At 44.2% G+C, this 22741-nt stretch overlaps 1 protein-coding gene across 1 annotated transcript in view; it reads left to right on the top strand.

The window, feature by feature from the left end:
- Positions 1-22741, top strand: part of LOC138666518 (oocyte zinc finger protein XlCOF7.1-like) — a 196296-nt gene that overhangs the window by 22880 nt on the left and 150675 nt on the right. The window contains exon 8 of the mRNA XM_069754734.1: positions 17760-19166. Coding sequence (XP_069610835.1) covers positions 17760-19166 — 1407 coding nt within the window. The remainder of the gene's footprint in view (positions 1-17759; positions 19167-22741) is intronic.

Consider the following 22741-nt stretch of genomic DNA (forward strand, 5'->3'; position numbering starts at 1 on the left):
TCATATATTTAACATGGCCCAAAAGGAATCCCAAGGAGACCAAACAAGGTTAAATTTCTCTATAGTATTGTCATTAAGGGCTGCCCGGTATTCAATGTTCCTGAAATCCTTGATGCGAGAATATAGATCTAGTTGGGAAGTTGGAGAAGTTTGCTTCCAGTTGTAAGCAATCAAACAGCGTGCTGCTGTTAACATATGTAAAAGCAATCTAATGGATCTCGTGGATATGGAATCAGGGAAAATATTTAATAGAAAGAGCTGAGGACTTAATGGGAGATCCACTCCGAAAAGTTGCTTAGTGAGGAGTTGGACTATCACCTAGAATGGTTTAATCAATGGACAGTCCCAAAAAATGTGAAATATAGAACCTCTAGGCAGGACGCAACGCCAGCAAAGAGGTGGAATAGATCGGTCCATTTTATGGAAAAATTCAGGCGTATGGTACCAGAGATGAAGGATTTTGTACTGATCTTCTTTGTATGAATTACAAGATGGTCTTGGCTGCTCTGGTCCAAACATTTCTCCATTCTTCCACGGTCAGTGTTTTACCCAGATGTTCCTCCTACTTGAGCATATAAGAGTGGCTAGTTAGGGAGTCTGTGTCTGGAGTCTGTAGAATATTGTAAGTTCTAGATATTAAAACTCTTGTTGTTGAACTATTCTTCCACAGTCTCTCGAAGGAAGTAGGAATGGGGGTCTGTATACCATGGAATAATGATGAGGCAAAGTGCCTAATTTTAATATATTGAAATAATGTAAGAGCATGGAGGGAGAAATTTGTTTTCAGCTCATCATAGAAATGAAGAATTAGTGTTTTTATTGTTAATTATGTCGGCGAAGAAAAACAAGCCAGATTGAGCCCATACCCCTGTAAGTGAGTGGGTTAAACTTTCAGGGAAATTCGGATGGAAAAGAAAGGAAGTAAGTACAAAATTTGTTGAAGCCAGATTGAATTTTGTAGAGCAGACCATCTATATATTTCGGGTGTGCGTCAGTGGACCCAATAGGTCTATTGAATGGGGATTGTAAGCCCCATTCCAGATCAGGGAGTTGGGGTGAGCTGGGGCTAACTATAATTTTTCAATCTCCATTTTGTATAGGCAGGTTTAGAAGACAACAATGGGATTGTGCGGAGGTGCGATGCCCAATAATAATGAACAAAGTTAGGTGCTGCTAGACTGCCCATCTTTTTATCAGCCAACATTGCCAACTTTGGAATTCTATGACGTATTCCTGCCCATATGAAAATTAAAGTGACTGCTTGAAAAGCACATAAATCTCTGAGTGGGCCCGATATGGGTAAAGTTTCAAAAAGATATAACATTTTTGGGAGGATAGTCATTTTTATTGCTGAAATGTGTCCAAATAGTGAGGGAGGGAGTGATTTCCATTACGTCAATAATGATCGCAGTTCTGTATATAATGGAGGGAAATTGTTCTCGTATAAAGTAGAATACAAGTTTGTGAGATTAATTCCTAGGTATTTGAGAGAGGTGGTGCACCAGTAGTAGTTAAAGTTACTCTGGAGGTGATCTAAATGGGAATCATTTATGTTAAGTGGAAGGGCTTCAATTTTACTTGTATTTATTTTATACCCTGATTATTGGCCATATGTTAAAAACAATGAATGTAGGCTAGGGAGCGATGTATGAGGCTTCGTGAGTGTTAGGAGGATATTGTCAGCAAAAATGGATAATTTAAATTCTTTACCTTTAAACTGAACTCCTTTAACCCCTTAATGACCCAGCCTATTTTGACCTTAATGACCTGGCCGTTTTTTGCAATTCTGACCAGTGTCCCTTTATGAGGTAATAACTCAGGAACGCTTCAACGGATCCTAGCGTTTCTGAGATTGTTTTTTCGTGACATATTGGGCTTCATATTAGTGGTAAATTTAGGTCAATAAATTCTGCATTTATTTGTGATAAAAACGGAAATTTGGCGAAAATTTTGAAAATTTCGTAATTTTCACATTTTTAATTTTTATTCTGTTAAACCAGAGAGTTATGTGACACAAAATAGTTAATAAATAACATTTCCCACATGTATACTTTACATCAGCATGATTTTGGAAACAAAATTTTTTTTTGCTAGGAAGTTATAAGGGTTAAAATTTGACCAGCGATTTCTCATTTTTACAACGAAATTTACAAAACCATTTTTTTTTTAAGGACCACCTCACATTTGAAGTCAGTTTGAGGGGTCTATATGGCTGAAAATACCCAAATGTGACACCATTCTAAAAACTGCACCCCTCAAGGTGCACAAAACCACTTTCAAGAAATTTATTAACCCTTCAGGTGCTTCACAGCAGCAGAAGCAACATGGAAGGAAAAAATGAACATTTAACTTTTTAGTCACAAAAATGATCTTATAGCAACAATTTTTTTATTTTCCCAATGGTAAAAGGAGAAACTGAACCATGAAAGTTGTTGTCCAATTTGTCCTGAGTACGCTGATACCTCATATGTGGGGGTAAACCACTGTTTGGGCGCACGGCAGGGCTTGGAAGGGAAGGAGCGCCATTTGACTTTTTGAATGAAAAATTGGCTCCACTCTTTAGCGGACACCATGTCACGTTTGGAGAGCCCCTGTGTGCCTAAACATTGGAGCTCCCCCACAAGTGACCCCATTTTGGAAACTAGACGCCCCAAGGAACTTATATAGATGCATAGTGAGCACTTTAAACCCCCAGGTGCTTCACAAATTGATCCGTAAAAATGAAAAAGTACTTTTTTTTTTTCACAAAATCTTTTAGCCTCAATTTTTTCATTTTCACATGGGTAACAGGATAAAATGGATCCTAAAATATGTTGGGCAATATCTCCTGAGTACACCGATACCTCACATGTGGGGGTAAACCACTGTTTGGGCACATGGTAAGGCTCGGAAGGGAAGGCGCGCCATTTGACTTTTTGAATGGAAAATTAGCTCCAATTGTTAGCGGACACCATGTCGTGTTTGGAGAGCCCCTGTGTGCCTAAACATTGGAGCTCCCCCACAAGTGACCCCATTTTCGAAACTAGACCCCCAAGGAACTTATCTAGATGCATATTGAGCACTTTAAAGGGAACCGGTCACCCCGAAAATCGCGGGTGAGGTAAGCCCACCGGCATCAGGGGCTTATCTACAGCATTCTGTAATGCTGTAGATAAGCCCCCGATGTTACCTGAAAAAGGAGAAAAAGACGTTATATTATACTCACCCAGGGGCGGTCCCGCTGCTGGTCAGGTCAGATGGGCGTCTCCGGTCCGCTGCGGCGCCTCCTATCTTCTTTCCATGACGTCCTCTTCTGATCTTCAGCCACGGCTCCGGCGCAGGCGTACTTTGCTCTGCCCTGTTGAGGGCAAGCGCCGGGCCTCTGACCTTTCCGGCGCCTGCGCTCTGCAATACTATCCTCTGCCCTCAAGAGGGCAGAGCAAAGTACGCCTGCGCCGGAGCCTTTTTCAGGTAACATCGGGGGGCTTATCTACAGCATTACAGAATGCTGTAGATAAGCCCCTGATGCCGATGGGCTTACCTCACCCGCGATTTTCGGGGTGACAGGTTCCCTTTAAACCCCCAGGTGCTTCACAGAAGTTTATAACACAGAGCCATGAAAATAAAAAATAATTTTTCTTTCCTCAAAAATGATTTTTTAGCCTGGAATTTCCTATTTTGCAGAGGGTAATAGGAGAAATTGGACCCCAAATGTTGTTGTACAGTTTGTCCTGAGTACGCTGATACCCCATATGTGGGGGTAAACCACTGTTTGGGCGCACGGCAGGGCTCGGAAGGGAAGGCACGCCATTTGGCTTTTTAAATGGAAAATTAGCTCCAATCATTAGCGGACACCATGTCACGTTTGGAGAGCCCCTGTGTGCCTAAACATTGGAGATCCCCCACAAATGACCCCATTTTGGAAACTAGACCTCCAAAGGAACTAATCTAGATGTTTGGTGAGGACTTTGAACCCCTAAGTGCTTCACAGAAGTTTATAACGCAGAGCCATGAAAATAAAAAAACAATTTTCTTTTCTCAAAAATGATATTTTAGTCTGCAATTTTTTATTTTCCCAAGGGTTACAGGAGAAATTGGACACCAAAAGTTGTTGTCCAGTTTCTCCTGAGTACGCTGATACCCCATGTGTGGGGCACTTGTCGGGGCTCAGAAGGGAAGTAGTGACTTTTGAAATGCAGACTTTGATGGAATGGTCTGCGGGTGTCACGTTGCGTTTGCAGAGCCCCTGGTTTGCCTAAACAGTAGAAACCCCCCACAAGTGACCCCATTTTAGAAACTAGACCCCCCAAGGAACTTATCTAGATATATGGTGAGCACTTTGAACCCCCAAGTGCTTCACAGACGACGCAGAGCCGTGAAAATAAAAAATCATTTTTCTTTGTTTTATGTTTTAGCAAGCAATTTTTTATTTTCACAAGGGTAACAGGAGAAATTGGACCCCAGTAATTGTTGCGCAGTTTGTCCTGAGTATGCTGGTACCCCATATGTGGGGGTAAACCACTGTTTGGGCGCACGTCGGGGCTCGGAAGGGAGGGAGCACCATTTGACTTTTTGAATTCAAGATTGGCTGGAATCAATGGTGGCGCCATGTTGCGTTTGGAGACCCCTGATGTGCCTAAACAGTGGAAACCCCTCAATTCTAACCCCAACACACCCCTAACCCTAATCCCAACTGTAGCCATAACCCTAGTCACAACCCTAACCACAACCCTAATTCCAACCCTAACCCTAAGGCTATGTGCCCACGTTGCGGATTCGTGTGAGATTTTTCAGCACCATTTTTGAAAAATCCGCTGGTAAAAGGCACTGCGTTTTACCTGCGGATTTACCGCGGATTTCCAGTGTTTTTTGTGCGGATTTCACCTGCGGATTCCTATTGAGGAACAGGTGTAAAACGCTGCGGAATCCGCACAAAGAATTGACATGCTGCGGAAAATACAACGCAGCGTTTCCGCGCGGTATTTTCCACACCATGGGCACAGCGGATTTGGTTTTCCATAGGTTTACATGGTACTGTAAACCTGATGGAACACTGCAGCGAATCCGCAGCGGCCAATCCGCTGCGGATCCGCAGCCAAATCCGCACCATGTGCACATACCTTTCGAATTAGGCTATGTGCACACGCTGCGGAAAACACTGCGGATCCGCAGCAGTTTCCCATGAGTTTACAGTTCAATGTAAACCTATGGGAAACAAAAATCGCTGTACACATGCTGCAGAAAAACTGCACGGAAACGCAGCAGTTTACATTCCGCAGCATGTCACTTCTTTCTGCGGATTCCGCAGCGGTTTTACAACTGCTCCAATAGAAAATCACAGTATTAAAACCACAGTGAAATGCGCAGAAAAACCGCTGTAAATCCGCAGCGGTTTAGCACTGCGGATTTATCAAATCCGCAGCGGAAAAATCCGCAGAGGACCAGAATACGTGTGCACATATCGAAACCCTAACCCTAATTCTAACCTTAGTGGCAAAAAAAAAAATTAGATTCGGCGGGCGCACTGCGCATGCGCCCGCCATTTTGGAAGATGGCGTTGCCCATGGAGAAGACGGACGGACCCCGGGAGGCTCGGTAAGTATGATGGGGTGGGGGCGAGCACGGGGGGGTGGATCGGAGTATGGGGGGGTGGATGGGAGCGCGGGGGGATGGATGGGAGCGCGAGGGGTGGATCGGAGCGGGGGGGTTGATCGGAGCATGGGGGGTGGATCGGAGCATGGGGGGTGGATCGGAGCATGGGGGGTGGATCGGAGCATGGGGGGTTGGATCGGAGCACGGGGGGAGATTGGAGCACGGGGGGAGCGGACAGGAGGACGGAGGGGAGCGGAACACTGTGTACAGGACAGATCGTGGGCTTGGGGGGGCGATCGGTGGGGTGGGGGCACATCAGTGTTTCCAGCCATGGCCGATGGTATTGCAGCATCGGCCATGGCTGGATTGTAATATTTCACCAGTTTTAATAGGTGAAATATTACAAATCGCTCTGATTGGCTGTTGAAAGTGAAACTGCCAATCAGAGCGATCGTAGCCTCGGGGGGGTGAAGCCACCCCCCTGAGCTGTACTACCACTCCCCCTGTCCCTGCAGATCGGGTGAAATTGGAGTTAACCCTTTCACCCGATCTGCAGGGACGCGATCTTTCCATGACGCCACATAGGCGTCATGGGTCGGATTGGCACCGACTTTCATGACGCCTACGTGGCGTCATGGGTCGGGAAGGGTTTGATGTCTGGTGATGCTCTAATAGCAGCAGCCAATGGCTCAATGCAAAGGACAAAAAGTAGAGGGGAAAGTGGGCAACCCAGTCTGGTGCCATTTTTTTTATCCTAATTGGCTTAGAGGAGCTATGATGAAAAATAGGTTGTAGCTGATGGATTAGAGTATGATTCCGCTACAGCTTTTAAAAAAGGGCCTTCTATGCCATATGTTCCAAGGGACTTCAGCATGAAAGGCCAACTGAGGTGATCAAACGCCTTCTCAGCGTCTAAACTCAGGAGAAGAGTAGGTTCCCCAGATTTTTTTAACTATTTCTATGAGATCAGCTGCCTTTCTGGTGTTGAAATCACCTTGTCTAAAAGGAACAAATCCCACTTGATCTTTGTGGATCATATAAGGCAACCACTGATTCGGACGCATTGCTGAAACTTTTGTGAATATTTTAACATCTGAATTGAGAAGGGCAATCAGTCTATAGTTTTTACAGTTTAGTCTATCCTTGCCTGGTTTGGGAATCAATGTTATAAACGAGTGTAGCATGGAGTCAGGAATTGGGGCTCCCTTTAGAAAGGAATTGAAAAGGGGAATTGTAGTACAAGTAGGACAGACCATCAGGTCCCGGGTCTTCCCATTTGGAAGGTTATGGATTACATCCTTAATTTCCTCTTCAGTAATTACGTGATTTAATTATGCTATTGCTTCTGAGGAAAGAGAAGATAATTGACAAGAGTTCAAGAAAGAACCAACAAGATTACTTCTGGTTAGTGGGTTGGATGGGAGGGTAGAAGAGAGCGAGTAAAGTTGTGAGAAATAAACATGAAATTTCTTTAGGGTTATGTGCAATTTGATTGTTTTTATTACGTAAGGCATGAGAGGTAGTCTTTTCTGTATGATCTCCAAGTTGTTTAGCTAGTAACGTGTGGGGTTTATTGGCTTTCTCATAATATCTTTGTCGGGTATAGAGAAGAAGCTTGTCCACTCGTTTCAAACTAAGTTTTCCCTTTTCCCCATGACGGCACCACGGAGAGAGGGATCCGCCCTCAGGGACAGGAAACCTACTGGTGAAAAAGGCGGTACCTCTCTCCCTCATCAGTTCGGTTTCCTGTCCCTGACTAGGAACCTACAGCATACCTGTCATGGGATGCCGGGGGTCCATTGGTTCGGGTTCAGGCGGTGGGGGGCCCTGCCTCGGACGCGGTGGATTCTTCTCCGCGAAGGCCACGATTCCAGGGTCAGCCGACCCTGTGCGTGTGCGGGGGAGAGGCAGTGAAGCAGGAACCAGTCTGCCTCTCCCTAAAAAATCTACATGGCCGGTAATAGGTGGCGGCGGTCACCTGTTTTTATACCACCAGTCCGCCTTTTGGCCTGGGAAGTGGTGAGGGGTCACCCGCAGGAGATCCGCAACATGGGGGCATCAGGAGCGGTGCCGGCACCTCCGACGCTCCCTCCTGGAGGCCGAGCGCCGGAAAACTGAACGTGCGCACACTGACCGCAAAGCATCTTGGGGAGACCCATAGTGCGCAGGCGCAGGGGTCACTTCCGGGGCGGCACGCGGCATCTCTGGGTAATTGATGCAGCGATGCGACGCCCGCTTATGGATAAAAAAGCAGCAAGATGACATGGCCAGTGCTCAAAATAGTCTCGCCATGAGTGAGAAGGAGCAACTGCCAAAAGAAATTCTGCAGTCCCCTCCAAAAAAGTGGCCACAGCAGCAGCGCCATCACCAGCAGCGGCGACAACAGCACGACACCTCTTCCCAGCGTCGCAGCTCAGGATCCCAGCGTAGCAGAGGCTCGGGTGGATCTGGAAGACCCCTTACATTAGGAGGGTAAGTGACCTCCGTGAATGTTCATCTTTAAATGGGGTTTATTGTGTACAGCGAAAACCAGGCACACAGAGTGTCCGATCTGCTCTGTAGAACTACCCGCTACGTGGGTAAAAAAAGCTCTGTGCTATATGCATAGAGAATACCATTTGTAAAGAGTCCCCAAGGTTCACATCTGACTTAAAACCGTTAATTAAAACCCAGGTGGAGGATGCTTTGAAAAGTGGTAAAAATGTAAAAAGAAAGCGTAAATCCAGGCACAGATCCCTGGAGTTTAGATCCAGTGAAGAAGATGGCGACCGTTATAACTCGGACAGTTCGCTCTCTTCTCCCTCATCCTCTTCTTCCTCAGAAGGGGGTCGCAATTGCTTCCCCATCGAAGAGACAGACGCTTTAGTAAAAGCGGTAAGGACAACCATGGGGCTAGTGGAGACCAGGTCGAAACAAACGGCGCAAGACTTCATGTTTAGTGGCCTAGAACAAAGGAAACGAAGAGCGTTTCCATTAAATGAAAAAACACAGGCTTTAATAAAAAAAAGAGTGGAAAAGGCCAGATAAAGTCCTTTTAACCCCAAAAAGGAAATATCACTTTGATGACCCGGCTTGCTCTTTCTGGGGGAAGGCGCCAAATTTGGACGTCGCCATTGCAAAAGCCTCTAAAAAATTTGCCTTACCTTTTGAGGATATGGGGACCCTAAAGGACCCTATGGACAAAAAGGCGGAGTTATTCTTAAAAGGTTCTTGGGAAGCTGCCAGGGGGGCTGAAACCAGCCATAGCTGCCACATGTACCGCCAGAGCACTAATGGTGTGATTAGACCACCTAGAGTCACAACTAAAAGATAGGTCCCCGAGAGAATCAATCTTGGACTCAGTCTCAATAATGAAAGGAGCAGCTGCGTTTCTAGCAGACGCCTCTATAGACTCTGTGAGACTGGCGGCAAGATCTGCTTCCTTTTCAAATGCAGCAAGGAGAGCTTTATGGCTTAAGTGTTGGCCAGGACCTACAAACGAAAGCCAAATTATGCTCTATTCCCTGCGAAGGAGAGTTCTTATGTGGGCCTACCCTAGATGACATTCTTGAGAAAGTGGGGGACAAGAAAAAAGCCGTTCCGGGGTTTCCTAACCAATCGTATAGACGACCCTTTCAGAACCGAAAATATATGCGTAGAAAGCCCCCTAAAAATCAAAAGGGAGGATAAAAGATTTAAGGGGAAAGGCTACATGTTTAACAAACCTGATAGCAAAAAACAACCCCAATGAAGTTGGGCCCCAGGTGGAAGGGAGATTGACACACGTTCTTCTAGCCTGGGAAAAAATATCTGGGAGTGTATGGATATTGAACATAATAAAAACAGTACTGAAGCTGAAGTTCCATACATTGCCACCTCATCATTTTGTCATAACAGTACAAAGGAAAGTAAAGGCCAAACAACTGGGCCTTCAAAAAGAGGTGCAAAGTCTCCTAATAAATAATGTCCTACAGGAAGTCCCGGACCAGGAGAAAGGCATGGGATTCTATTTCCCTCTGTTTCTTCAAACAAAACCGGATGGAACTTACAGGACAATAATAAATTTGAAAAAACTAAACAAGTGCCTAGTGACTCAGTTTCAAAATGGAAACAATAAAGACTTGTGTGAGAACGCTTTATCAGTCTTGTTTTATGACTGTCATCGATTTAAAAGACGCATATTACCATGTGCCCATCCACTCAGATTACCAAAAATTTGGTGAGTGGCGGTATTAATGCAAGGAGAGTTGAAACCTTACCAATTCAGGGCCCTTCCCTTCGGCCTAGCCATAACCCCGAGGGTTTTTATTAAATTGATTGCAGAGGTCATGGCTCACATAAGAGAGCAAAACATATTAATTGTCCCATCTCTGGACGACCTCCTGGTAATTGGTGAATCTCCTCTCCATTGCAGCCAACAGTTGAACAAAGTAATGACATCCTTGACAAATCTAGCGGTCAAATGGGCCCAGAGTCACACCAGAGATCTCCAGTGGGAAATACCAGAAGCAGAATGTCGCTTAAAGGGGGATTTAGAAAAGCACTTAAAAATCTCCTTACAAACAAGTTCCCTAGCTTGGTGGGTGAATCCAGACAAATTAACCAGTGGTGTTCCATGGGTATGGCCAACATCTATAATAATGACTACTGACGCAAGTCCTTGGGGTTGGGGGGCTCATTTAGACAATCAGATTGCTCAAGGGCCATGGTCGGAGGAAGAAAAACTTGGTTCCTCAAACCTGAAAGAACTGGCAGTGAAATGTGCGCTCAACCACTTCCAACACTCTTTCCATTCCCAACATGTGAGGGAGCTCTCGGACAATAGGGTAGTGGTAGCATACTTGAATCACCAGGGGGGCACAAGATCTTGGGCATTGATGGAGGTGGCAAAATCATCCTATTGTTAGCAGAGGCCAATCTGTCGTCACTGTCAGCCCTTCACATCAAAGGGATGGAAAATCAGACTGCAGATTTTTTAAGTCTAACACAGCTGAAGCAGGGAGAGTGGGAATTGAACCAGGCAGTATTCAACCTCATAGTAGAGCTGTGGGGTCTTCCAGGAATAGATTTATTTGCAAACAGCCAAAAGCGGGCGACGCATGCCTTCTGTTCGATTGACCTGTGGGGGAGCCCGGTGACCCTAGACGCTTTCTCAATTCCTTGGGATTTTCATCTAGCCTAATTCCCTTAGTGTTGAGGAAGATTCGGGAGGATGGAGCGAGAGTCAACATGATAGCTCCCTTTTGGCCAAAAAGAGCATGGTTTCCGTGGTTACAGATGATGTCGATAACAGACCCTTGGGTTCTTCAAGATATTCCGGACCTGCTGCATCAGGGGCCGGTAAGTCATCTGCAAGTAAAGAACTTGCATATGATGGCCTGGAATTTGAAAGAGAGCTTCTAACCAAGAGAGGATTTTCTTCAAACCTTGTTTCCTCTCTCCTGTTAAGTAGGAAACCAGTGACTACTAGAGCTTATGGGAAGGTTTGGAGGAGATTTTTATCTGTTTCGGGTGCCAGTTTATCTGAGGAAATCCCAATTCAAACCGTACTAGAGTTCCTTCAGAAAGGACTAGAGAAAGGCTTAGCAATAAGCACTCTTAAGGTCCAAATAGCAGCGCTAGGAGCCCTTTACAACTGCGACTTGACAGGAAATTGCTGGATAAAGAGATTTATTAAGGCCTCAAGTAGATCTGGACCAGTTGTCCACAATTCTACACCTCCCTGGGATCTAAATTTAGTTCTCTTTGCACTGACTAAAGCACCCTTTGAGCCTCTGTCACAAGCCTCTTTAAAAATAATATCCCTCAAAACCTCCCTTCTTGTGGCACTAACGTTGGATCGCAGAATTAGTGATATGCAGGCCCTATCAGCATACCCACCTCTAACCCAGATACTAGATGACAGAGTAATCCTTAAGACCGACCCATCCTATCTCCCCAAAGTGGCGTCACGTTTCCATAGATCTCAGGAAATCTCTCTGCCCTCTTTATGTCCAAACCCCAGAAATAGAAGGGAAGAACTCCTACATACACTAGACGTTAAAAGATGCTTGGTCCAAAATCTAGCAGCCACGAGGGACTGTAGGAGGGATTGGTCTCTGTTTGTGCTCTTTCAGGGTACAAATAAAGGACATAAAGCGTCGAAGGCCACACTTGCGAGATGGATAAGGGACGCCATCATACTTTCGTATTCTTCATCTAATGAAACCATTTCAGAGGGAGTCAGAGCTCATTCAACCAGATCGGTGGCTGCCTTGTGGGCAGAGAGAGCGGGAGCATCAATTGAGCAGATATGTAGAGCGGCCACTTGGTCATCTCCCTCTACATTTTTTAAATACTACCAATTAGACCTGACTTCTTCTTCCGACCTCACCTTTGGCAGAAGGGTCCTAGAAGCAGTGGTCCCCCCCTAATGTATATTCTATGAAATTCTCTCTGTGGTGTCGTCATGGGGGAAAGCGAATATCATAGTTACTTACCGATAACGGTATTTCTCTGATCCCATGACGGCACATGTACATTCCCTCCCTTCACGTGTGGGTGTGCACACTAGGATTAGTACCGTATATACTCGAGTATAAGCCGAGATTTTCAGCCCATTTTTTTGGGCTGAAAGTCCCTCTCTCGGCTTATACTCGAGTCATATACCCGGGTGTCAGCAGGGGAGGGGGAGCGGGGGCTGTGTAATCATACTTACCTGCTCCCAGCGCGGTCCCTGCAGTCCCTGGCTTCTCCGGCGCTGCAGATTCTTCCTGCACTGAGCGGTCACATGGCACCGCTCATTACAGAAATGAATAGGCAGCTCCACCCCCATAGGGGAGGAGCCGCATATTCATTGCTGTAAATGATCGGTGCCATGTGACCGCTCAATTACAGGAAGAAGCTGCAGCGCCGGAGAAGCCAGGGACTGCAGGGACCGCGCCGCAGCAGGTAAGGGGAGCGCAGCGCTATAATTACCTGCTCCTCGCTCTGGCTCCGTCTGCAGTGTCCTCTAGCAGTGACGCTCGGGTTAGAGGGCGCTGTGACGTAGTCAGTGCGCGCCCTCTGCTGAGCGTCAGTGCTGGAGACGGAGCCGCAGAGGAGCAGGTAATTATTGAAAGCGCCGGCGTCCTGAGAAGAGAGGTGAGTATGTGATTTTTTTTTTTTTTTATGGCAGCACCAGCAGCATTCTAAGGAGCACCTATGGGGCCATAAAGGTGCAGAGCATATAAGGGGCACAGCATTATAAGGAGCACCTATGGGGCCATAAAGGTGCAGAGCATATATGGGGCACAGCATTATAAGGAGCATCTATGGGGCCATAAAGGTGCAGAGCATATATGGGGCACAGCATTATAAAGAGCACCTATGGGGCCATAAAGGTGCAGAGCATATAAGGGGCACAGCATTATAAGGAGCATCTATGGGGCCATAAAGGTGCAGAGCATATATGGGGCACAGCATTATAAGGAGCACCTATGGGGCCATAAAGGTGCAGAGCATATATGGGGCACAGCATTATAAGGAGCACCTATGGGGCCATAAAGGTGCAGAGCATATATGGGGCACAGCATTATAAGGAGCACCTATGGGGCCATAAAGGTGCAGAGCATATATGGGGCACAGCATTATAAGGAACACCTATGGGGCCATAAAGGTGCAGAGCATAAATGGGGCACAGCATTATAAGGAGCACCTATGGGGCCATAATCAAAGGTGCAGAGCATATATGGCACAGCATTATAAGGAGCATCTATGGGGCCATAATCAAAGGTGCAGAGCATTATATATGGCACAGCATTATAAGGAGCATCTATGGGGCCATAATCAACGGTGCAGAGCATTCTATATAGCACAGTTGTATATGGAGCATCTATGGGGCAATAATGAACGGTATGGAGCATCTATTTTTATTTTTGAAATTCACCGGTAAATGCTGCATTTTCTACCCTAGGCTTATACTCGAGTCAATAAGTTTTCCCAGTTTTTTGTGGCAAAATTAGGGGGGTCGGCTTATACTCGGGTCGGCTTATACTCGAGTATATACGGTAATTAATATTTAGTCACGCGGTACCTCTGAGCCTAAAATTAAAATATTTTTTGTTTGATAACCATTTAAGTTACAGCTGAAGTTCTGTTAAGGCTCTGTAAACCAACTGATGTGGGAGAGAGGTACCGCCTTTTTCACCTGTAGGTTTCCTGTCCCTGAGGGCGGATCCCTCTCTCTGTGGTGCCGTCATGGGATCAGAGAAATACCGTTATCGGTAAGTAACTACGATATTTTAACTGAGCCCGAACGTCTATAAGTCGTTTAATGGTTATTTTGGAAGGGTTAGAGAGCATATTTGCTTTGAGAAGCTATAATTCAGAGGTCAAAGCCTCTTGATTCAATTTATTGTCTTCCTTAAGTCTAGAGCTCATGGCTATACATTGTCCTCTAAAATATGCTTTGTGAGCTTCCGATAACATTGCTTCTGATGAATCTGAACCTACATTAAGTTCAAAGTATTCTTTTAAATGACTGTGAAGCACCTCTGTGAGATGAGGCTTTTTCAGTAACGTCTCATTAAGTCCCAGTGGCAGGATCGGGTATATAGTAAGGAGCTCTTAAGTGAAATTTCTATTGGGGCATGGTCTGACCATGTTATGAGACGCATTCCCGCACCTGCCAGTATACGAAGCTTAGGGGTGTTCCCAAAAAAGTAATCTATATGTGTATGTGTACTATTACTATGAGGTGGTTAATAAAAGGAGAAATACATGTCCCCTGGATGATTAATTCTCCATAAGTCATATAAAGAATATTTCCTAATGAGCTCACGAAATTCTTTAGAAATATAAATTTGGGATTGAGATGGTGGTTTACCAGACAAGGCAGATCTATCCATAGTTTCATAGAACATCATGTTAAAATACCCTCCTATGACTATGGCTGCAGGCGTGACACATGAAAACTTAAGCATAACTTGTTTAAGAAATTTGATTTGGGCTGTATTAGGAGCATGTATGTTACACAGTATAAGCGGATTTCCCCTGAGGGTGCCTTCTAATATTATGTATATTTCATCAGGATCCAAATAAGAAAAGGTCACCTTTATTGGGCACGATCTTGAAAAAAGAATGGCTACACTAGCTTTTTTTCCTATCTTGTGTGGCAGAGAAAATTATGGGGAAATGATTTCGAGCAAAGTTAAAGGAACCTAGTTTATCAAAGTGAGTTTCCTGAAGGAACACTACATTTGATTTTAAAGATCTAATTTCAGTTAAGTTTGAAAATTGCTAAATTTTCCAAATTTTGCCAAATTTCATTTTTTACAAATAAATTTAAGTTACAGTACAGACCAAAAGTTTGGACACACCTTCTCATTTAAAGATTTTTCTGTATTTTCATGACTATGATAATTGTGCATTCACGCTGAAGGCATCAAAACTATGAATTAACATATGTGGAATTATATATTTAACAAAAAAGTGTGAAACAACTGAAATTATGTCTTATATTCTAGGTTCTTCAAAGTAGCCTCCTTTTGCTTTGACTGCTTTGCACACTCTTGGCATTCTCTTCATGAGCTTCAATAGGTAGTCACCGGGAATGGTCTTCCAACAATCTTGAAGGAGTTCCCCGAGATGCTTGGCACTTGTTGGCCCTTTTGCCTTCACTCTGCGGTCCAACTCACCCCAAACCATCTCGATTGGGTTCAGGTCTGGTGACTGTGGAGGCCAGGTCATCTGGCATAGCACCCCATCACTCTCCTTCTTGGTCAAATAGCCCTTACACGGTTTGAAGGTGTGTTTGGGGTCATTGTCCTGTTGAAAAATAAATGATGGTCCAACTAAACACAAACCGGATGGAATAGCATGCCGCTGCAAGATGCTGTGGTAGCCATGCTGGTTCAGTATGCCTTCAATTTTGAATAAATCCGCAACAGTGTCACCAGCAAAGCACTCCCACACCATCACACCTCCTCCTCCATGCTTCATGGTGGGAACCAGGCATGTAGAGTCCATCCGTTCACCTTTTCTGCATCGCACAAAGACACGGTGGTTGGAACCACATCAGACCAAAGCACAGATTTCCACTGGTCTAATGTCCATCCCTAGTGTTCTTTAGCCCAATCATGTCTCTTCTGCTTGTTGACTGTCCTTAGCAGTGTTTTCCTAGCAGCTATTTTACCATGAAGGCCTGCTGCACAAAGTCTCCTCTTAACAGTTGTTGTAGAGATGTGTCTGCTGCTAGAACTCTGTGTGGCATTGACCTGGTCTCTAATCTGAGCTGCTGCTAACCTGCGATTTCTGAGGCTGGTGACTTGGATAAACTTATCCTCAGAAGCAGACGTGTCTCTTGGTCTTCCTTTCCTGTGGCGGTCCTCATGTGAGCCAGTTTCTTTGTAGCGCTTGATGGTTTTTGCCACTGCACTTGGGGACACTTTCAAAGTTTTCCCAATTTTTCGGACTGACTGACCTTCATTTCTTAAAGTAATGATAGCCACTCGTTTTTCTTTACTTAGCTGCTTTTTTATTGCCATAATACAAATTCTAACTGTCTCTTCAGTAGGACTATCAGCTGTGTATCCACCAGACTTCTGCTCAACACAACTGATGGTCCCAACCCCATTTATAAGGCAAGAAATCCCACTTATTAAACCTGACAGGGCACACCTGTGAAGTGAAAACCATTCCCGGTGACTACCTCTTGAAGCTCATCAAGAGAATGCCAAGAGTGTGCAAAGCAGTCATCAAAGCAAAAGGTGGTTACTTTGAAGAACCTAGAATATAAGACCTTTTCAGCTGTTTCACTCTTTTTTGTTAAGTATATAATTCCACATGTGTTAATTCATAGTTTTGATGCCTTCAGTGTGAATGTACAATTTTCATAGTCATGAAAATACAGAAAAATCTTTAAATGAGAAGGTGTGTCCAAACTTTTGGTCTGTACTGTATGTCGAAGAAATTTTACCACTGTCATGAAGTCTCAGAATCAGTAGGATCCGTTGAAGCGTTCCAGTGTTATTACTTCATAAAGTGACACTGGTCAGAATTGTAAAAATTGGCCTGGTCATTAACGTGCAAACCCCCCAGTAAAGGGGTTAAAAAAAGGTCTCCATTACTCTTTCAAATGCCTGAGATCTAAATTTAAGACCCCTTAACTCTGCACTAGTATAAAAGGTTCTGTTTAAATGTGTAATATTTCTTCTTGAAACTCATCTGACCGCAGATATTGGCCCTTACAGTGTTTTAGATTGGAATTGGAGTTTTATATACCATATGCTCATTGTTATTTTCCTAATAACCAGCCTAGTAGTTGAAACAAGTTTGAAGCAACCACGATCTCGTCTATCAATCGTTTGATAATTGCATATTATCCTTACATTTGCAGGCACCGGAGTTGCGTTCCCTTGATGAAGTGATAAAAGCGGGTGGATCTGTGTGACACCCTCCCGCGCCCCCTCCTGTCTGTGTATATTTGACACCCTGCCTAGTGACAGAAGCAAACTCATGACCAGATTCCAGGGAAGATGTGACACACCATTTATAGGAACCTTAATATGACAAAATGGCTGAAAATCAAAGCAGTAGAAATCCCAATAAAGTGACTCTATTATGAAAATTATAACCCACCGAGATTTAATCTATCGGAGTAGTAACTATATTGCACATTTGCCATTTTATTACCCAACACAAAGTGCCCAGATTGTGCTCAAGGAGACATACATCGTAAATTAAGTAGCTTCTTCTCACTATAGTAATGTCAAATACATGGATGTTAAATGTGGTTTGGGTACACTACAAGGCTCAGAAGAGAGGGGGAAATTTACTGTGGGAGAGTGGATAATGCTCAATTGGTTTATGGAAGCCATGTTGCTTTTCAAGAGATTTTGAGCATCTAATAATTTGGAAACCTCTGTTTTTCCATTGACAGATGATGGACCTTTACGGGGACTTGTTTTTTGCAGGATTTGTAGAAGTTTTTTTTTTGTATTATATTTGCCTACAGAACATTGTTTGGTGGCTTTTTATTCCATTTTTGTGAGGCCAAATGAAAGTTGAACACCACGCTCCACTGGTTCATGCTATGAGGTTTTCTATTAGACTGTGAACGGTCTTTAATTTGTGAATAATTCAATTCTTCTATATAACTTTTTATAGATCACTTAAGTAGAAATGTTCAAAAATAGAAAATGCAAGGATATTTTATTCAAAAATAATAATTGTTTCTTTTTTATTGGCAGAAGACTATACCAGGAGAGCAGAGGAACAACTGACTTCTTCAATTTTTAAATCAGATTATCTTGAGATCCCACTGGATACAATTGAAGTGAATGCCATTACTCCAGATATACCATCATCCCTTCACTGCAAAGATCTCTCATTTGATCTTTTGAAACAGGTCCTGTTTTCTGATTCATTACCATCTACTATGGAAAATCAAAGCCACCAGATAAGAGTAAAAAAACGAATTGCTCCGAAAGCAAAGAAGACATTTTCACGTTCAGAATATGGAAATCGTTTTCCCCTCGAAAAGTGTTATCTTAAACATAAAAAAATTCACACAGCAGATAACAGATATTCTTGTTCCAAGTGTTTGAAAAGTTTTAAATACAAATCACACCTTGTTAGTCACCAGAGACGTCACACAGAAGAGAAGCCATTTTCATGTTCAGAATGTGGGAAGTGTTTTACAGAGAAATCAAGTCTTATCAGACATCACAGAATTCACACAGGGGAGAAGCCTTTTCCATGTTCAGAATGTGGGAAATGTTTTGTAGATAAATCAACTCTTGGTAGTCACCAGAAAACTCACACAGGGGAGAAGCCATTTTCATGTTCAGAATGTGGAAAATGTTTTGTGAAGAAATCATCTCTTCTTAGTCACCAAAGCTGTCACACAGGGGAGAAGCCTTTTTCCTGTGCAGAATGTGGGAAATATTTTAGACAGAAATGTAATCTTGTTATACACCAAATAACTCACACAGGTGAGAAGCCTTTTTCATGTTCAGAATGTGGAAAATGTTTTAACCGGAAAGCTAATCTTGATAGCCACCAGAGAATCCACAGAGGGGAGAAGCCTTTTTCGTGTTCAGAATGTGGGAAATGTTTTAACTGGAAAGCAGATGTTATTATACACCAAAGAACCCACACTGGGGAGAAGCCTTTTTCATGTTCAGAATGTAGGAAATGTTTTAAACGGAAAGCGCTTCTTGATAGTCACCAGAGAAGCCACACAGGAGAGAAGCCTTATTCATGTTCAGAATGTGGGAAAAGTTTTAGCTGGAAATCGCTTCTTGATAGCCACCAGAAAACTCACACAGGGGAGAAGCCTTTTACATGTTCAGAATGTGGGAAATGTTTTAACCGGAAAGCAAATCTTGATGACCATCACAGAACCCACACAGGGGAGAAGCCTTTTTCATGTTCAGAGTGCAATAAATGTTTTAAACGGAAAGCGCATCTTGATAGCCACCAGAGAACCCACACAGGGGAGAAGCCTTTTTCATGTTCAGAATGTGGGAAATGTTTTAACCGGAAAGCGCATCTTGATAGACACCAGACAACCCACACAGGAAAGAAGCCTATTTTCTGTTCAGAATGTGGAAAATGTTTTGTGAAGAAATCATTTCTTCTTCGTCATCAGAAAAGTCACACAGCGGAGAAGCCTTTTTCATGTTCTTAATGTGGGAAATGTTTTACATGAAAATCAAGTCTTAAAGGGAACCTGTCACCAGGAAAAATACTATTAGCCTGCAGATATTGGCTTAATTTGCCGGTTAATAGTGTTGCTAACTTGCCCAGTGCCTGCATACTGCATATAGCCAGACATTGTTGGGAGAAAATTGATTTTATTCTCCCCGGCAGTATTCAGTTTTAATCACGGGGGTAGCTCCATCACAGATTCAGTCATCGCTCGGAGAATACAGAGCGGCTGCTGTACACATGCCCCCAGCCCTGAATGACATTGACTCTGCATTGGGGCCGTCTGTCAGTCAGTGCTCTGGTTCTGTTACAGCCACCGCTCTGTATATTCAGAGTGGTAACTGAACCAGCGCCGGCACCACCCCTGTGACTGAAACTGAATGCTGCCTGGGAGAATAAAGTTAATTATTTCCCAGCTGCCTTTGGCCACATGTAGGTACTGCACATGTTAGTAACAATATTAACCTGCAGATTAAGCCCATATCTGCAGGTTAATAGCGTGTTTGGTGGTGACAGGTTCTGTTTAATACACATGAGATAAGTCACATAGGGGAGCAGCCTTTTCATGTTCAGAATGTTGGAAATGTTTTATGCGAAAATTGTATCATCTTAAAGGGGTTGTGCACTACTAGGACAATCCCTTGTCCTCATGTTTGGCCTTGTTAAAGAAAAAACACTCATACTCCGCTCCCATGCAGGTGCCATTCTATCTGTGTCTGGGTTCTCGCATCAGGGGCTCAGGTGAGGTTGTTACATCTCACGAGCCCTGCGCCCAATCAGTGTCTGCTTCTCTGTCCCGCCTTTGGACATATTCAGCATCATCAGGAAGCCAAGGCTGCGGCTGCTCTCTGACTTCCTCATGATGTTTTATTTGTCCAAAGGTGGGGCGCAGGGCTCACTTGACATATCCTCTCATGAGTCCCAGGAACACAAGTGCTGACACCGCTGGAATGGCGCCGGTCTGGGAGGCTTGCATAAGTGTTTTTATTTTAACAGGACCTTACATGAGGAATGAAAAGGGCTTATTCAAGTAGTGGACAACTTTTTTAAACATAAAAAAGCCCACACAGCGAAAAGTAATTATCATACCTAAAGTGTGAAAAATAAATTACTGAAAAGTAGTATTTTTTTGACCATCAAAAAAACTCAGACGGAGAAACTATATATGTTATTGACAAATTTTACAAAAACCTATAACAGACAGTCATATAATTAAATGAGAAAGGGGAAATTGCTTTAGAACTTACCGTATTGTTTAGACTCACATATACAAGAGGAAAGGAAATCGCCAATCTTGTGACAACCATCGAGGCATCTCCCTTCTGTCCACTGCAGGCAAGATATTGGCTCGTCTCTTGCTCAATCGCTTTTTACATCACCTTGAGCAAGGACTCTTACCCGAAAGCCAGTGTGGTTTCCGTGCTAAACGTGGAACAGTAGATATGGCCTTTTCAGCACGTCCACTTCAGGAAAAGTGCCAGGAGCAACACTGTGACCTTTATGTAACTTTTGTTGATTTGACCAAGGCTTTTGACACAGTCAGTAGAGACGGCCTGTGGAAGATCATGGCAAAATCCGGCTGCCCGAGCAAGTTCATCTCAGTCATCCGGCAGTTCCATGATGGCATGATGGTGAAGGTACTGAACGATGGAGACGTATCTGAGGCTTTTCCAGTAACAAATGGCGTAAAACAAGGCTGTGTGCTTGCTCCAACCCTGTTCAGTATGCTGTTCTCTGCAATGTTAAGGGATGCCTTTAACAACTGTGAAGATGGAATCCAGGTTAGGTACAGGACTGATGGCAAGCTATTCAACCCAAAACGCCTGAAGGCGGTTACAAAAGTGCACCAGACTGTTATCCATGAATTATTATTTGCTGATGACTGTGCACTTAACACTAGCACGGAACAGCAGATGCAGCATGAAATGGACTGTTTTTCGCAAGCTTGCGATAGTTTTGGTCTCGAGATCAACATTAGAAAAACCGAAGTCATGTATCAACCGGTTCCAGGAAAACTGTACAAGGCGCCACGTATCACGGTGAAGGAGCAAAACCTCAAAGCAGTCGATAACTTCACCTACTTAGGCAGCACACTTTCCCGTGAAGTAACCATAGACGCTGAGATTAATAACAGAATCGCCAAAGCCAGTGCTGCCTTTGGGAGACTGCGTGGGAACAAAGGGGACTCAGCCTTACCACCAAGCTGAAGGTCTACTGCGCGGTGGTCCTCACCATACTTCTCTATGATAGCGAGACCTGGACAGTGTACAGCCGGCATGCTAAACAGCTTAATCATTTCCACATGAGTTGCCTCCGCAGACTCCTCCACATCAGGTGGCAAGACAATGTCCCAGACACGGCAATTCTGGAACAAACTGGGCTCTGCAGCATTTACACTCTCCTGCTGAAAGTCCAAGCCAGGTGGGCTGGACATGTCAGAATGCCTGACAGCCGACTACCGAAACAACTGCTGTACGGAGAACTGTGCCAAGGAAAGCGAGCAGTTGGGGGGCAGAAGAAGTGCTATAAAGACTGCCTTAAGGTGTCTCTCAAAAACCTGGAAGTCAACACCAATGAATGGGAAGAGCTTGCCCTGGATCGTCCAGGTTGGCGGGGCAGGATCACCTCAGGAGCACGTGCAGCTGAAGATAGGAAAATCTTTGACACAAAAAGAAAGCGATCTGTACGCAAGGCACAAGTAGAATCTGGTGTACTGACCACATCTGCTTCCTTATGTCAAGTATGTGGGCGAACCTTCAGGGCCCGGATTGGACTCATCAGCCACCTCCGGACCCATAACTACTAATTCTCTTCTAACCTTGAAGTCATGGTCATCTTCAAAAACGAAGGACGAACATCATTGTTTAGACTAAAAGACACACTTATTAGCAAGATTTTTTTCTAGCTAAAAAGTGAATGTGTCTTCTAGAATAGAGGCAGCTTCCTGTGACAGAGGAACACTGAAAAAGTGTCCTTCCTGATCACTGAGACAACAGTTCTGTCTCCTCCAGCTCACAGTTGTTTAAGGCTACGTTCAGACTAGCGTTGTGCGCGTCGGACCAAGAAAACGCAACAAGTTGCATTTTTCTTGCGTCCGATTTTCGGCAAAAAACGACGCACGCGTCGCAAAACGCAGCGTTTTTGCGCGCGTTTTGCCGCGTTTTTGCGTGCGTTGTGCGTTGCCGACGCAGCGGCGCACAACGCTAGTCTGAACGTAGCCTAACTGATTGTTGCAGAGCTGGAAAGGAAGATACTGGGACCTGCACAGAGGCTGCAGGTTCTGAGTGAGCAGCTTAAGAAACTTCCACCCAGCCTGCTCAAGGACGTTTCAGATCTTGTAACACTGTTTTACATATTTTCAAAAGTTGTCAGGTTCAGTTATGCAATGAGCCATTTCTTAATGATTTTGAACTCCTGAATTAAAATCTGACAATTAAAATTTTTAGTTGTCTCCCGTTTCTATGATATGAAAGAGTTTTCCTTTTACTGCTACATAAAATTAATGGATAAAAGTTTCAGC

Source organism: Ranitomeya imitator, chromosome 2 (assembly GCF_032444005.1).
Source record: "Ranitomeya imitator isolate aRanImi1 chromosome 2, aRanImi1.pri, whole genome shotgun sequence".
Lineage (NCBI taxonomy): Eukaryota > Metazoa > Chordata > Amphibia > Anura > Dendrobatidae > Ranitomeya > Ranitomeya imitator.